The 18,060-nt window shown below is 44.1% G+C and overlaps 1 protein-coding gene across 1 annotated transcript in view; it reads right to left on the reverse strand.

The window, feature by feature from the left end:
- LOC142579762 (lipase maturation factor 2-like) overlaps positions 1 to 18,060 on the reverse strand; it is a 54,722-nt gene that overhangs the window by 10,396 nt on the left and 26,266 nt on the right. Inside the window, exons 9-13 of the mRNA XM_075690313.1 lie at positions 14,868 to 14,973; positions 11,969 to 12,184; positions 4,487 to 4,611; positions 2,131 to 2,244; positions 3 to 108 (exon numbers count right to left, since the gene is read on the reverse strand). Of these exons, the coding sequence (XP_075546428.1) occupies positions 3 to 108; positions 2,131 to 2,244; positions 4,487 to 4,611; positions 11,969 to 12,184; positions 14,868 to 14,973 (667 nt within the window). The remainder of the gene's footprint in view (positions 1 to 2; positions 109 to 2,130; positions 2,245 to 4,486; positions 4,612 to 11,968; positions 12,185 to 14,867; positions 14,974 to 18,060) is intronic.

Genomic DNA, 18,060 nt, shown 5'->3' on the forward strand with positions numbered 1-18,060 from the left:
ACCTGCTGGTGTCCATTTTGGTGAACCAGTACTTGTACAGCGTGGCACGAATGTATGTGGGAGGCTGGCGGGTGAAGGGGTACCGCTCCAAGTTCATCAAGCGCAGCGCTGCACGAGGAACACAGAAAGCAGAACAAAACTTAGGCTATTGTTTGCACAGAACCAATCTCGGTGCTACTCTACTACCTGCACTGTTATTGTTATCACTTACCCCTAGCAATATTATCCAGATACAGGGTGTTTCAGCAACTAACATTTTAAGCTATTAAGAATAGAGGATAAGAACAGTTTTGGCCAGCCAAGATCTATAGCACAGGTGGACATCAGTAACTGCTTGATAATTGCGAACAAGTTCCTTAATCAACTAAGCTTCACTAAGTTCTGTTTAATTAGTAATGGTTTCGGTTTAAAGGTAGCTGCCTCCAAAATCAATGGCTACATATGTTGCCATTATGCATAGTTTTGCCTCGCAGTGCTAAGGAAGGCATCATGGCAAAATGGTACAATGAGCACTCATGCACTTTGCCAGATACCTTGAAACTGACATTGGTCTTAAGATTCCAACTGAGTTAACTTGTCTCAAGCACAGACAATCCGTGAGTGCAAAATGTGTGGTAAATAAGCAATTCTAAAGCTAAATAGTTAATTTGAGTAATTATAGACATCAGTAATCATAAGACAGTTTCTAATGCATCCCACCCTTAAGAACTTGTCCGCACGATGATCACGTTATATCCCCATTTTTAATAAGTTAGACACTCTTGATACTGAAAGAACTGGTATAATGGCTAACTTAAGTTCTTCCATGTGTAATCTCATTGTCCAAAACATACAAATAAATTTATGTACAGCAGAGCTTCATTATTGCAATCTGGAAAAAGAAAAGAAAGTGCAAGAAAAAAACATACTAAATGGGCAAATGTATGATCTGAAGTCACTTGAAAATTCGACAGACTCAAGTGTAGTTGACATCTACGTAATGCAAAGCGTTGTGCAAACTGTTGCAGCATGAGACCCCAACATGAGCCAATTCGACGGGGCCTCAGCGGATGGAGACACGTGTTGTCATTTTTGCGGCTTAACCAGGTACACGTTTGCTCTCGTCGAATTTGGCCTGGATCAGCAGCTTCTTTGGGCAGAGCATTTTGGTGGAAAGTTTCGATGTGCTCACTCAGCGAGAATTGTTGCAGCATGAGATGTTGATGCGCGTAGAGCTCGTGTGGTCCATACGGCCCCAGTAACCCGAGACACGCATTGTCGTTTTAAGACGGTGATGGGAAACAGAAACGAAATTGACCTGGTGGGCAACACTAAAATACGATGTCGCGATGCCGCCAAAGCGAAACATAATGCTCACTTTGACCCGCCTGCAATAGGGAATGGCAGTGCATTTGAGTTATCACCTATTAAAAGTGCGCAGTATACTTCCTACACCTACACATGTGTTGTGAAAAAGATAGGTGAAGATGATTATAACAATTAGTTGGCAGCAATAGCTATGAATGGTGCTGTGTGATGACCCGCAAGGTGGTATTCTGACATTGGAATAGGAAACTGAATTCGTGGTGGCATTTTCATGCTACACAGGCAGGCACGTATTGCGGGAAAGCTGCCATTGCAGGCTCCTACAGCTCTTCATTATGTGTGCCTCGCACCTTTTCTTGTTTACACGGGATCTAGTGGATGAAAACGTAACATACGATTACAGTTTGATGAGCAAAACGAGAACAAAGTGAAAGCAGGAGCCAGCGTCTCGACAAGTGGACCTGCCTTGCCCGTGTTTTCCCTGGATCACAGTTTGGAGACACATTGAATGTTAGTGCCGAAAAATCGTGCTTTTCTGGAACATATTACCCGGATAAAAAGAAGCGTAAATGTATTAGGTCATTTTTGGCATTCCCAATTGCGGACGTTGGCACCCGGAAATCGTATGAAACGGGATCATATTAAAGAGGTTCTACTGTGTTGCACTGTTTTAAAAAGCACTACCACAATGCACCTTTTCTCAAATGTTTATGACTGACATATCGTTCATGTAATGGCATGTTTGTCAAGAGAGTTCTTTGTGAAACGTGCACTTTCCCATGAATGCAAAAAGAAATGAAGGGTAGGGTGAAGGTGGGGGCATACCTGATGCATCATTGTTGAGCAAACGGTAAACCAGGCTCAGCAACCAGGGGTTTCGCCTGTAGTCACCCAGTGCAGCAAACCACATCTGCCAGTCAAGCCTAGGCTGGTGTGGGACTGCAGATACAGAAACAATGGTTAGCATGCATGCAGAACATTGCAGGGTATTGACAAAGAAAGAAGTACACCGACTAAGTAAAACTTATTAAAAGATGCTTTTCACCCCATTGTGAACATTGTGAACTTTTTTCATCCCATTGTAAGCAAGGCTTCCATATGGAAGCCGAAACGTCTTGTTTTTTAAAGAAGTTTTACCTGGTCGGTGTACATCATTCTTTGTCATGTCTCATTATGACCAGATGGGCTTCCATCGACCTCTTGATTATTGCAGGGGCTGTTTTAATGCAAATAACAAACAGAATTTAGGAGATACGGAACTGCCAATGCACACAACTACTCTTGCTACCTTTCTTTATACAAACACACAATGCACCATTGTGCTACAGTTAGATGAAGTGTCTCATTGTGGAGCTCACTTTGAAGACTGCAATTTTGACTAATGACGACTACCGGTTGAGCGAGGCATTTGAGGACATAGTGGCGACTTCAGAGTAAGGAACGAAACTTCAGACAAGGTTTAATATATTTGTCCCGATTTTTTTTACATTGTTCCTTTTACTACTGTGTTCTAAGAATGTCGCATATTATCTTCAGCTTCAAGTATTGACTGATTTGGCTTCGATAACGACTGCATGCTCGGATCACATAGTGCGTGCTGATGCTGGGCAGTGCTTCCACAATATCAGTCTCTAGAGAGTTTTTAAAAGCATAGCTACTTGTTAAGTCTCCCCCTCAGTGACGCCCCCATACGTGTCAGTGTAGCAGGTTTAAATATTGGGAATTGGGAAACCACATTGAGCATGACATGGCTGTAGAAATTCAGACAGCTATCCTTGGGTCGCACAGGCCCTGTTGAAGCCGGCAAATCCATTACTTTAAAGTGGCAATTAATGAAACTGTCCATGGAAAGCTTGGCTATACTGACTGTGCAACCTGAAGCTGCTTGGCAATGGGCATAACTGGCTTTTTGGGGTTTTTGACTTGTGGTAACCTCCACTGGCTGGAGAAACACAACTGCCAGAATGGCCTCTGATCACTGGCAACGCTTATTTCTCTTTGTCACAGATAACAATTTGTCATGAAAATTTGTCATGAACTCTTGCCTCAACCCGAAAACAAAGCATTTCGTGACATTCAAAGTCGCTGTGGTTGGCGTGTAAGGTGACTGGGTTAGTATATGGCTTTGTCTTCTGTGGCATAAACTGGAAGCTGCTACCCAGTAATAAATGTGATAGATGGGCGACACAGGGGTTGCTGAAGATGAAGTTGAGTGCCTAGACTGCAGTCAGAAAGAGAATGTTTATGTCTATGACGATTCGAAGCTGTGTCCCCAAATACCTTGCGCACCCGGTAATGCCCAAATAAAGTGCATCAGGTCAATAGTGCAGGCAAGGCATCAGAGGAATCACACAGACATCTTCCACCTAATAACTGCAGCGGCTGTGCATAGTAAACATCTGCTAAGCCATCAATTAGCAGGCGTGTTGCATTGAAAAGATGTTTGCTTAAGGGAAGCTGCAAAACTTTGTGAACACCATAAGAAAATGTTTGTGATCTGCAGACAATGCTGCCACAAATATGTGAGCCAAATATTATCGCAGCAGGTAGCTCCCAATTTCACCATAATAGATCTCTTGCTCTCTTCTGTGCCTTTGAGGCCCCCTCTATCATGCCTCACCCATGACATCATAGACCTGTACAAAAGCCCACAGACGCCAGCTATTGGACAGACTGTTCATGATCATGAGCTACTTCCCTCATTTGTGCATAAATGCCTCTACAATTTTCTGGTAAACGAGGAAGTGGTGGTTGAAGCATCCTGCCAATCCTGCCATTGCTGTTTTGTCACTCTCTGGCACCTCTTTGAGACGCCAGCCTTGAAGGGTTACCATAAGTGCATCACAGAAAGAAGTAGTAAGAAAGAAGTAACAGGCAGGGCATTGTGATCAGCACCGCTCGAGCGGTGAGGAAATGTGGTGACAAGCAATAGGGACAGTAAACACTGCGCTCTTTTCTTTATATTTTTGTTACCATTAGGTACTTTCACAAAAAATTTTCAGGACTATTTTCACTGAGAGGCATTGGTGTATGCGGTTTTAAAAAGGTGCTGAAGGGCACATTCAACAATTTAAAAATTACCGTAAAAATTTTTTTTCCAGTCACTTTCTTCTTTTTGAATGTTATCGCTGATGGAGCCACGACATATTCCCCACATCTGCAAAAATCGCTTGATACGCACTGATAATTGGTGGTGGGCGGTTCACGTCTCCAGGCTTGTACAGGAATGGCAGCTCCACCCATGGGCCATCTGGGTCGTCACTTCCTTCCAGGACGAGCTCTGGTCGCCCTCCAACACCTGTCATGCTGCGCAAGTGACATGAGAACGAATGTCACAACGGGCCATTTCTTTTTGGTGACATGGTTCTCCACATATGGGTAAACCTCAATATAACAAAGTAGGTAAAATCAGCAATTTGCTTCGTTATATCGAAATTTAGAAATTTGACCTTTCACGCAAGTAAGTACAGTAGCTGATTGATTTTTCTTACACAAAATTTTCCATATGATCAGACAATCGAAAAAGGAAAAATTTTAATGAGAAAACAATTCCTTTTTATGAATTTGGGAGTCGGCAACGAATGATACGGTTTCATGCCACGTTGATGATATCTTCACACTGGCGGTACGAATTAAGTGAAGCCAGCCATGCTTTCACGTGCACTCTGCCCCCGTGGCTGATAGCGTTGCTCGCAATTGGACGACGCTATCATGATGGGCAACACAGGGGTCGCATGATGCCACACCGTCTAGGCACGCTCACTCTTTGCACGTGCGGCAGTTACCTCTAAGGCGGCGTGCGTGGCTGCATATGCACTCAGATGCGCTTACAGCCACGGCCAAAACGTGCGCTAGAAACTGAGTTGAGCACCAACTTGCTCCCGACTCCACCGTTATGATTACGTTACCACAAGCTCGCTCCCCTCCCCCTTTTCCTACACTCGCACAGGATGGCGACACTCGTGAAGCAATTATCTTTCAAGTCTCACCCTCGCACTCTTTCACTCGCACCTAAAGCACACAGTGCGGGAGGTGTGATAGGATTTTATCACAGTTGGACTTTATATGGAACATGATGCAGCTCCACTTCTGAGATCGCTCTTGTCATGAGGCGTGTGATTTGAGAGGTGCGTTTGCGAACAGCCGCTTGTAATTTAACCCTTTGACCATCTGCATCCATGACAGTTTCTGTTTATAGTCTCGGTATTAGTTTGCGGTGGCAATGAAATTTCGTTATATTGAAATCGAATACAAGCACATTTCGTCATATTGAGGTTCTAAATATATGGGGTTGAATGGTCAAGATGCTAAAAAAAGTTAGATACTTCGTTATATTGAGAATTTTGTTATATTGAGGTTTAACTGTATGGTCTTCTATATAAGCTTACATCATAAAAGATTTTAGCTCTTCTAATATAACCCACGAAAAATTCTGAATTGGACACCAGTTTAGGTACTGTAGGTTGCAAATTAGATTCTGAGTGCTTCCTTCTAGTTCGAGTTGTCTTCCTTCAGTGTACCTTCTCTTAATCGTATTAGTCGTCGCTTTCATTTTAGTTTTCTTCTGATATTTACATATGTTGCAATGCTTTTGTATATATATATATATATATATATATATATATATATATATATATATATATATATATATATATATATATATATATATACGTACATATGTAAATATTTATGCATTCTGCCCCTCCTGCTTGGGCCCCCATTCGGGCCTGCAGTATTGTATAAATAAAATAAAATAAACTGAGTGCCCGCCGGCGTTTTCATGCGAGACAAGTGGATGAGTATTGTGGCGAAGCTGCTGCAATGGGTAGCTATATACTGTTCTCGATCATGCGTGCCTCATTTAATTTCTTGTTTACATGGGCTCTAGCGGACAGAAAACATATCATGCAATCACAGTTTGGTGACGTGCCAGTTGTTTGTGTCAAAAAATCATGTTTTCTGGGGACGTATGAACCAGTAAAATATGAGCATATCTCTATTGGGCTGTTTTTTGTGTTCTCGATTGTGAACGTTGACACCGGGAAAATGTACGTAACGGGAACGTATCAACGAGGTTCTACTGTAGTTGGTTGAATTATGGTGCATTAAAACCTCGATATAAAGAACTTCAATGTAATGAAATTCTCGGTATAACGAAGTATTTAACTTCTCATAACCTCTTGTCCATAGAACACCATGTATTTAGAACCTCAATATAACGAATTGTGTTTGTATGTGATTTCAATACAACGAAATTTCACTTCTGCCGCAAAGAGTGCGAAGATAATAAATGGAAATTTCCGTGGATACAGATGGTCCAATGATTGAATTACAAGCGGCTGCTTGCAAACACACCTCTCGAATTGTGCTTGGTACGACAAGAGCGACTGCCGAAGTGGAGCCGCACCATGTTCCGTATTGTTAGGAATGGCCTGCCGAGGTGGCAACATGCAAGTTTTCGCAGCCTGGTGCAGCTGCGAGCGTGGCGAGCTTTCCCGAAGATACCATGGAAGCCTTCAACACCTGCCGCGGTGACTCGTTTTGTAGGGACCGCGAGGTGTCGCGTCAACAACCCCTCAGCGCCGCATGACTAAACGCGATCAGCTATTGTTAGTGAAATCGCCAATGCCTTCACGGTTCGACTGAAGCAGGGGCATTTCCTGGAAGGAGATGCCTTGTGGTGCCTTTTCACGGGCCTTTGAAGACGCCAGACAATGGGCAGCGGCGGAGGCCACTGTGCGAGGTCCGCTCTGGAATTTAGAGGCGCCGGACAAGGGACAACCGGTGGCCACGGTGCCTGGTCAGCTCGGGGAACCAATGTGCCTTTCAAGACTCAAGATAATGGGCAAGCGGCATGTCGACTACGTTGACGTTTGAAGCTGCTAATCAGCAGTGAAAACTGTGCGTACGTGTGTGTGTAAACCGTCCCGCAGAGAAGCGGCTTGTTTACGATGACGTCGAACGTTTTGCCTCACCTAGGGATCCAGGGAACACGAAGCGTTTAAAAATGGCTGTTTTTCGGCTGCTAGGGGTGCTCGTCGTCGTGCTCTGTGATCTTGCTCGTGAGCTGTGTGCTCGTTTGCTGTATGCTTCGTCTTGCGGGCTCCATTTGGGAGCCACGCTAGACTGTGTAAATGTATCCCATGTTTAAAATGTAAATACTGGAAATAAATCCTGCTCGCCTAGTCCTGTTACCCTAAGTTCCTCTGATCGTCCTACAAGCCCAACTCCAAATCTAACAGCATGAAGTCTAAGTGCGATAAGATCCTATCGCACCACACGCACTGTATGCTTTAGGTGCGAGTGAAAGTGTGTGAGGGCGGGACAAGAAAAATGGTGGCTTCACAAGTGCTGCCTTCCTGCGGGAGCAAAGGGAAAGAGGAGAGGGGAGCTCGCTCGCGGCAACACGATCAAGTGCGTGTGAGGAGTGGGGGGGCGCGTGCATCTTGGGCCGTGGCTGCGCATGGCTGTAAGTGTGGCTGAGCGCATACGCAGCTGCCTACCCTGCTTTAGAGGTAATCTGCTGCATGTGCAAAGAGTGGGCATGCTAAGATGGCGTGGCATCATGTAAGCTATCTTCCCGCGCATTTAGTATTGGAGGGTGCAACTCGGAGTGAGAGGCAGACGAAACATTCGCTCCCTGCTGCCGGCACTTTTCATGATAGCGTCGTCTTAGTGTGAGCGACGCTATCAGCCATGGGGCTTCACTTAATTTGTACTGCCGATGTGAAGATATTGTCGACGTGGCATGAAACTATATATCATTGTTGCCAACTCTCAAATTCATCAAAATAAATTGTTTTCCAGTTCAAATTTGCTTTTTTCGATTGCCCGATATTTTGGAAGATTTTATGGCCCCTTTCCGCGTAAGAAAAATTCATCAGTGACTATACTTATTTGCACAAAAGGTCGAATTTAAATACAACAAAATTTTTATATAAGGAAGCAAATTGCTGATTTTACCGACTTCGTTATATCAGGGTTTAGCTGTATACAGAAAGGGGAAAAAGATCTGCAGAATTCTGTAATTCCTATGGTTCTCAATTCGTTTACTGTAGCAGCAGCAGGTTCTCACACTGAGCATGGCCCCATTCTTGGAAACTTAGTTGCAAGGCACACAATGGGTGTGTTCCAATTCTGGACAGCATTTGAAGCAGTCTATGTTAACAGCTGTTCCAAGCCCAAGCCATGAAACACATCTGGAACCGTCTGTAAGATATCTCTGCGACATGATGCCACCTCGTGTCGGCAGGAAAAAGCTAAGAAAGCACATATTATAGCCGTATTTTAACACTTCGCATTTGAGAAACCTATAAAAACATAGCTCTGACTAAGCGTGTAAGAAAACGTGATTATGTTTTACTGTGAGCAGATGATGTTCCCGTCGACTTTCTGAGCCCTCCATTGCTATCTCGACTTTACAAGCCCTTTCTAAGTCAACTTTCCAAGCCTGTCAGATGCCATCCTATTTGAACAGCAAATTAGCCTGCGAGTAGATGTCTCTCTTGCCAGCATCATCAGAAATGAAATTAAACAAGGTGGCCACTGTCCGCTTAGTTGTCTATTGAGCCATCTGTGGTGAGTATTAGAACGCAGCCAATGTTGTCTTTGTCTATTACAGTATTACAGTCGAGTCCCAGCACAAGTCCACTTCAACAAAATTTTCGCCACAACAAAGATTTTTTTCATTCCCCATCAATGTCCCAGAGAACATAATTTATCGAAATTTCCTCCAAAACCAACTACTCCGTGGACACATTTTTACTTCAGCAAAGTTTTTACGGAGCAAATAAGAGCAAAATTATTTAAACAATAGCTTCAAAACCCCTAAAACTGTTTTATCATGCCTTAACCAACCATTGCCCTTGATAGCATAAAAAGATACACAAGCTGGAGCTGCTCAGGCTGTGACGCAAGTAAACAAAACAGAGAGCCGCCATGCCGCATTGGTGATGGCAGTATAATGCGCTCTTATGGAGGAGCATCTGAGATCCGAGGAAATGTTTTGGGTCATACTGGTTAGGAAAATGGTGTGCATACAAATAACATACACGCAATAATTTTATTTTTATAGTATTTCTAATTATTTACCTTCTACAAAGTGTTTTAAAAATGGCTCCTGTGTGCAACACCAATAACTAAACGAAGTAGTGGTTGCGAGGTCAACTCCCGGTAGGGTGTGACGAGACTTTCGGGTGACGCATGCTTGACAATTAATGATTGCACGCCATTTGGTAATTGTCCCTCGAAGCTGTTGGATCGTCAGCTGAGGCATGTCGCAGCTGATAAAGAAACTCAAGTTTTTGTCACTAGAAGGGAAGGCTCGAGTTATCGCCCAGGCTGAAGTTGGAAAGAAAAAATCGGTCATCGCGGAGGAACATGAAATTCCGGTGAGCTTTCTTTCGACAATATTGAAGAGCAAGGATGCTATAGCCAAAGCGCTAGCTACTAGGATGTCAGTGAAGCACAAGTAAGTGACTCAGCCAGTGCACGAGGCCTTGGAAAAGGCAGTTTACACCTGGTTCGTGGAGATGCAGGCCAGGAAAATCATCCTTTGTGGTGATACTGTGCGGCAAAAAGTGCTGGATTATGCCTGCATGCTAGGAATAGATGACTTTAAGGCCAGCATAGGTTGGCTGAACAGATTCAAGTCCTGCCACAGCATCATCGGCTGAACAGATTCAAGTCCTGCCACAGCATCATCGGCAAAGTTTTGTGCGGTGAAGTCGCTTCGGCGGATAGTGACGGCGCCACTGTGTGGATGTCAGCCAGCCTCGCAGGCATCCTGAAAGACTACGCACTATCGGATATTTATAATGCTGATGAGACTGGGCTCTTCTACGAGATGCTGCCCACCAGGACCCTGGATTTTTAAGAGACTGCCCTGCCACAGAGGCAAGCGCAGTAAGAAGAGAATAACCATGCTCCTGCGTGCTAATATGGACGGTTTGGACAAGCGGTCGCTTTTTGTCATAGGAAAAAGTGCCAAACCACACTGCTTCAAAGGAAATCAGAGCCTCCCCGTGAAGTTCGTGGCTAACGCTCGGGTGTGGATGACCTGAGTTATTTTCTGAGAGTGGGTCGAAGTTTTCGACCGGGACATGGGCAGGCAAGGCCGAAAGGCTTGTCTACTTTTAGACAATTGTTCCGTCCACATCACAGAGGATGCCGAGCTGGAAAACGCGCAGTTAAAGTTTTTCCCACCGAACTGCACCTCTATTTTTCAACCTCTCTACCAAGGGGTAGAGAGGTTGAAAGCGGGCCTATCGTGAGCGCCTTATTCAATAGGCTGCTTCTGAAAATGCAGTTGGGCTGTGAAACCAAAGTGGACCTCTTTATGGTGCTCCAAATGATTGCCGCTTCGTGGTGCGCAACGAGAAGCGCCATAATCTGCAAGTGTTTCCACCATGCTGGGTTCACTATGCAGGCTGCCGAGACTTCGAACTCTGAGAACGAAGGTAGCGATGGAGACGTGTCGCTGTCTGATGAAGTCGCAGCCGCTTGAGCAGCCCTGCAGAAAAGTGGAGATGTGCCCGCCGATGTACTTCCCAATGAGTGCATCCAAGCCGACTCGTGCTTGGTGGTGCGCGAAGAATTTATAGACTGAGAAATCCTGAAGACCGTCCGGGAAGACTGTGTTTCATCGGATGAAGATGAAACAGTAGCGCAACATGAGCCTGGACCACTGACTACCATCGCAGGTTATGGATGCATTCGATAGAATCGGGCATTGCATCGGGTCCCAGGATGACGATGAGGCAGTGGCTCTGCTGGCGGTCGCATTGCGCCATCGCTTGGCTACAAGTGCAAACAGGCTAAGCTGACCGAGTTTTCGAATTAAAGCTTGCTTTTTGTGTCAGCGAAGTGCCGTGTCACCTATGTATTTAATAATATCACGACAACAAAATTTTTCGCGCACCCCATAAACTTGGTTTTAGCAGGATTCAACTGTAGCTACTCTGGCCTCTGAGATAGACTAACAGATGCCACCACTCCAGACTCTAAACAAATTGCACAACAGAATCCCACACACATTGCGAAGTGTGAATATTATGCAGTAGCTCAGTAGTCAGTGCATCTAGCTCCTTGATGCAGGGGCAGGTGTTTTATACCTAAAGGATGTGGCCGTGGTGGGCAGAAAAGTTTTTTCTTTGGTGACGTATTGTACAGACGAAACCGAGGCTGAAAACTACATTTTGCTAGGCTAGTTGGTTCATATCCAGAGAAACGATTAACGAGTGTGAAAAGAAGACTTCTATATTGCTCAGAAAGGAGAGGATTGTGCGAGCCCGAAGACAGTGTGTTCCTGTGGCAAATAAACAGAATATCTGTGTAATTTTATCTAGGCAAAGTTATGTTTTTCATTGGCTAGCAATGTACAAAAGCAGAGGCTAGTATTTTAAATTAGAACAGTTGGAAGTAAGCATGTCTTGTCGATGTATTTCTAACCTCGCCTTCATCTTCATCTTGTGCTCGTTCATCTTTTCTATGGGGATGAAAAGGGGCTTGACAACAACACAATAATGATGATAGCGATGTCATGACAATGGCACTATGGAGAGTACAGATGGACAAATTAAATCCAATTTTGAGTGTTCTAACTGCTGTTACAGTAAAAAAGAGGTTAAAAGTGTGCAGTAGGAACAAAAGGTCTAATAATTACATTCTGAAGAGCCCATATGAACTTGTCAGGTGGAACGGCTCAACCTTGTAATGCCAGCTCCGAATTGTGGGCCAGAGTTTTCTGTTGAAGCCAGGGTCCAGTTCCGAGAGTGGGACCAGAGAAATGCAGAACACCCACACAGCAGCTGTTCCCATGAAAATAGTTCCCAACGTCGAGAAGATTTTGCTCAGGACACTTCTTTCTTTCACAATTGACCTGAAGGAAATGAAGAACAGAACAACACAGTGAAAGTACGAAATGTTCCACTCATTAAATTAACAAGAAAGTGAGAGAATGTCAAACTAAACACACTGAGAGAGCAACCACCAAATCAACTGTTGCTTCTGACGATCAAATTGCAGAGGACACTTTATACATCAAACACCGAACAGAAAGTGCTAGGTCAGTCATTCTAGGTTAACATGCTAGTTTGGCAAGTAGCTACAACTTCCTGATTTGATTGCTCCTGTTCTCAGTTTTAGATAACACCTTAGCTTTATGCCTTAGTTTATTTATATTTGTCAAGGTGGTAGAAGGTATTTTATTTGCCCAAATCCTCATGGAAACTTTCTATCGAAGTGGATGACAAGGTGCACGACACATAAGTCTTCCAGATTTTCTGATGAATAGTTTTTTGTTTTCTCTCACGCACCTTAATTTTTTTTTGTGTGTTCAAGGGAAAGAAGATAGTGGAAGGCAACCAGGAGCTTCCAAGTGTGAGGATACAAAGTAAAAAGGAGCTCACACTTTGAGAACATCAAGCCGGTACCGAAGCCATGACTGATTGAGGGGGTTTAGATCCCCTAAGAAACACAATGGCTATGAGAGCTGCCCTAGTGGAACAGCTTGGGATTAAGCTTGACTACTTGAAATTGTCCAACATGCACCCGAAGCACGATAAAAAAGTCATTCTTTAATTTTTTTTGTCCTCACTAGAATGCACCAGCGGTGGCCAGAAATCGGACCTGCCAAAAACTCCTGCTCAGCAACAGAATGGCACGACCACCGAGCGAAGTTGTGCCAAACAGACCTGACTACCCACAGTGTGGCACTAAGTATGAACTGTTAGATTGGCTTTTGATTCAACCTGCACAATGTTTCTGCTATAATAATGGTTACGACATCTTTTCTAGTGCTTAATGAAAGAAACTTGGGACAAAAGTAATGGAAGTCAAGACAAACACGCAAGTGCTTGTTGCTCGCCTCTTTGCTATATGATTGCTTTGTTGAGTACAGGCATAAAGATGAAATGACCAGATTAACAATCTAATCTGCAACAATAGATAAGCTAAGCCAAGAGTGCGTTATCACTCCTTTGCTAGGAAAGTGTGGTCCCTTCTTGCAGGTCTGTGCATGCTTGGTATATGTCTTGGCTATATAGTTGAACCTGTTTGTAATGAACTCGACAGTTGCGCGAAAAGTGGCCGTTGTATCAGTAGTTCGTTATATGTGAACTCGGCCTTCAAAACACATCAAACGCACAAAAATTAACGATAGTAAAATTGACGTCGGCAGATACGATCCGACACCCCTCTGACTTTCAGTATCTTCATTTTTGTTTGCTGCACTTTTGGATCGCTAGCGGCAAGTTTCCGTTAAAGATGTCATCTAAAGGTGAAAAACTGTGTTGTAGCTCTTCTATAACGGTGCATGGCTGGTTCCAATCCCTTGCCCTTTTGAAACTACAAGTGCAGTCGTCGTTTCTCCTTCGAGAGCTTGTGACATATTTTACTATCAGCGGGGGTCGAGTAGATTCTGCATAGTATAGCTAAGGATTCTAGTTGGCTGGAAGCGTAAACTACTGCAGCATGCCAGTATTTATCAAGGGTCTTGCCGGTACGGCTGTAGCATCAGCCACATGCGTGCCGACAACCGTAAAACTATGTTTTTCGTTGCCACTTCAACCAAAAAAGTACCAAGTCTGGAAGGTAGAATGCCATAGCAAACCGTTATCCACAACAATGTAAACGAAGCACCAACGAACCATGATCTCTCCATAACAGCTTTAACCACTCGCTCTTTGCAACTTTGTGTGGCAGCAATGGGTCGTGATGCATTCATACCGACTTGGGCTCTGTGAATATCTATAATGAGATAGCAACACGCGAGCAGCCATTGGTCCAAATTGCCCAAAAAGGCGTAGTGCACATGGTGCTGCATGGAGAACTGCACCAGAACGAGAGTGTCACTGCCGTGGCCTCCCGAGATTGCAAGCAGTGCCGCAAGCCATGGCCTTTGCGATGTAAAGCGATGGCTCTTATCTGGGAGGCCACGGCTCGGAAGCCACCGTACTGCCTCACCCTGAGGCACACTGGAGATATGTCCTAAAGGTATGGTTACCTTAGCATGGTTGAAAGAAGTGACTTTGCTCGCAGCTTCAGAAATCCGTGTGCAACTCATCTGGCCGGTCGTATGTTTGTTGTGGTTGGACTGGAGTGGGAGGTGCACGGCAATGCACCTCCCAGTTGCGGCGGTGCACCTCCCAGTTCAGTTGCGCTTTCGTGCTTCGGACCTTTGCGTGCGCCCTCCTTTTACTGCTACTGGGTTTTAAGCGTTCGTTGTAACAGCGCAGCACTTTTGAAAAAAGTTTGTTATATATGGATGCAGTTTTAATACATAGGCTCGGAAAATTGTAAATGCAGTGAAATGTGGTCATTATAACCAATAATTTGTTATACATATCTGGGATTGTTATAAGTGGTTTTGATTATATTATTAATGTGTGATGTGGCTTCTAATAAAAAATTATTGTAAGTAAAAAGAAAAGTGCTTCTGTTTCTCGACTTCTGTTCATCTTGAGCCTACTTTCTGCCCTAACTACTAGAAAAGATGCTGCACCAACAAGGTCAAAACTCACAAAACAAGGCCAACACTGTACAAAACTAAATTAACTTCTTACCTGTACAGAGCCATCAAAATGTGATAAGCTAGGGATGCACCTGCGACCCACACCATAAGAGGCACTGCGGTGCGAAGGAACTGGTTAAGCTTTTCTTTGTTGAAGGCTGCAAATGAAGGACAAGGTGCACGACAGATTAGAATCTGCAACATGTTCACGAAAGAACACATTTGCTAAGTGGCAAACAGTTCAAACAGCATCCACAGCTAGGAACCTCAAAATCTCTGAGCAAATATTTGGGAATGAATATGCATGTTTAACAATTTAGAACACTGCCTGGTTATGCAATGGGACTCCGACTATGCAACCAATACTAGGCTGCACAGATGGGCGTAATTATTTAAGTCACATGATGCAAATTGCTCCTTGGGCTTTCTGCATGGCTTGCTAAATCTAACATCGAAGACTATTTCAAAAGGTGCCCCTGAGACTTTTGCTTTGGGACCTTGTTGCTCCATGTTTTACTGGTATAAGCCATTTAGAGGGATAAGTGGTGTACAAAATATGGCGAACATGGCACGTTTCTGGCTCCTGCAATCGCTTCCGGCATCTTTAGCATACAAAAAAGCAGGGCCTTCGAGATTGGCTTCCGTTACCCTGAGGAAGCCATCATTGGGAGGAAGAGGAGAAATGGTTGGGGTGGGGAATTGAATACCACCTGTTGCTAAGCCTCATTACAACAACAAAATGCTGTTTTTAAGATTGGCTATGTACATTTGCTGCTAGAGTTGGCCCACCAAGGAATGCTGCGTGTCACTGAATAAGCGCACATAATAACACATGCATCTATAACAAGTATAGTTACTACAGTCTTGCAAAAATCTGACTGCAATGAATGTACTCTACGTGACACATGGGCATAGAAATTATCAGTGACAGATGAACTTGAGAAGCCTCTGGCTAGAGGCTTCCTTGTTTGACTGCTTCCAAGTCTCCATCTCCTTGTGAACCCTATGTCTTGTAAGGATTTCGGCAAAGAGTTATGCAGAAGTTAATAAACAGGAAGTTGGGTCACCTCATGTATTGATGAAAGCAGTACGGCATACTTTCATGTAACAATCTGGTATACCTGGACTATCGTATGTGTGTACGCAGAAGCCCAGACACCCTATATTCATTAAATGTTGCCACAGACTCCACATGGTGCCATTAAACCATTTGTTAATGCCAGTATTCATCGTTTGCATCAACAGTATAAAGAAACATGTGGCTTTCCTCCTCAGTTCACAGCTAAGAAATCATGCAAATGCTAGTTAACATTGGCTGCCACAAAGTGCTATTTACCAGATGTGCATGCTCACGCACCCAAACACACACATACACACACTAAAGCGCATAGTGAGGCTATGGCTATTGCTAGTTTGCCTCCCTGCAGGTTACAAGGGTGGGTCTAACTTTCTTTTCCTTTCTTTTTCTCTTTAACAGTGGTGGGAATGGCCAAGAGCGCTCTGGAGCAGGTTTTGCAGCAGAAAAAAAAAGAATTAGAGCAGATTTTTAGCAGCCAACAATAATAATTCTGCATGGTTATCAGCTGGACATTATTCATGCCTGTCAAAAATGGTTCCGGAGTGCTGGCGCTCATCAAAGTGAATATTCTCATGGAAGATAATTTGCATATGCGACTGCTCACTAACAGATAACAACCAGCATGCGCCAGCATTGAAACACTCTACATGCTCAAACAGGAAATACCTTGCATCTACAGCAGTAAAACAGACCACACAAAGGCACAAAAGCTTGCGGAGACACATTGATGTGGTACGCAGGACAGCCGTTCAAGCAATTTTATTTTAGGCCTAAAGTTGTCTAGCTAGTAAAATAGCCTAGCCACAAAGCCCCTGTGCAACGTGCACACACGGATAATGCAATACAGCAAGGTAGCTAATAACATGCAAGGCGGTAAGTCTCAGTTCACCAAGTGCCATGACACAGCCACCGTGCTGAATGCGTAAGTGCGCGTCGTTGGCAACACCTCCCTCACCAAGGCCACGCCATTGGTACAAATTATGTATGCAAGACACACCAACAACGGAACGAGCTTAGCGCGCACAATTAGCCCGACAGAACTTCATCCATGCACAACCCACAAATATGGCTCATACAGTTTTCTAACGGCGGACAGTGAAAATGTCTGAGCATGCACTGGATTGGATTAGCACAGTGGCTCTTTAGCTCATTTAGCTTTATGAATGGCATGAGATGCAACGGCACTTAGCATAGGGGGGTGGCAACCGCCACATGGCTTTGACTACAACTTCTTTTTGCCGTGGCTTTCGTGTTTGAGCGGCGCAGCTTGTCCTGGAGCAGCACTGGAGCAGTTGCTCTCATTTGTAGCAAAGATGTAGCAGCTTTAACAGAATGTAGCAGGTTGTAGCAATTGTAGGAGAATTCCCACCACTGCTTTAAGTGAAATTAATACTGCATTTTCTTTTACTTATTCAAGGACTAGATGTTTTGTTAAAGAAATTTAGTACACAAAAACTACTATAAGCGGGCACGTACCTAGGATTTCTTTGGGAGGGGGGGAGGGGGGGAGGGTGTACATAACCCAAGGTAACTTTGCAGAAAATAGCGCTAGCCTTTTCTCATTCCCCACAAGAACCACTTCTCTTTCTATGCAAATGAGGGGCAAGGGGGTATCTTTACTAGTACAAATGTGAATAATGCCCACCATTCACCATAAAGACGCATAAACCCGCAAAAGAGAAATAAAATAAGGTGTATCTCACAGGTACACCTGTGAGATACACCTTTCTATTACTTGGCAAACAAAAACCACATCAAATGGACTCGCACAGGAAGAACACTGCCAAGAACAAGTAAACAAGCGAAAGTGTAAAATAAATATTTCTAGCGGCGTTTTTTGAATTAGCTCTGGAAGAATTATTGAGAAATATATATTCGAGGAACAATCACTGTTCTTTTGGATCCCTCGTTTACTGCTCTGCCTAGTTAAGTGCCAAAACTGACTCGTATTGTTGTTTGAGAAGGTGAGTAACAATGCGTGGCCGCCAGTCCCGGACAACTGCGTAGAGTGCAGGACGTTGCGGTTCTAGATGTACTGTGCCCACCATGGAAGGTTAGAAAAACACCCACATATAAGCACAGCAGAGAAGTGGCTGCATCAGGCAGCTCGAATGATAACTGCAGAAGCGTCATTCAAAACACACAGAAATGTTCTCCACTTCCAGCC

The sequence above is a fragment of the Dermacentor variabilis genome, chromosome 4 (assembly GCF_050947875.1).
Source record: "Dermacentor variabilis isolate Ectoservices chromosome 4, ASM5094787v1, whole genome shotgun sequence".
NCBI classification, from domain to species: domain Eukaryota; kingdom Metazoa; phylum Arthropoda; class Arachnida; order Ixodida; family Ixodidae; genus Dermacentor; species Dermacentor variabilis.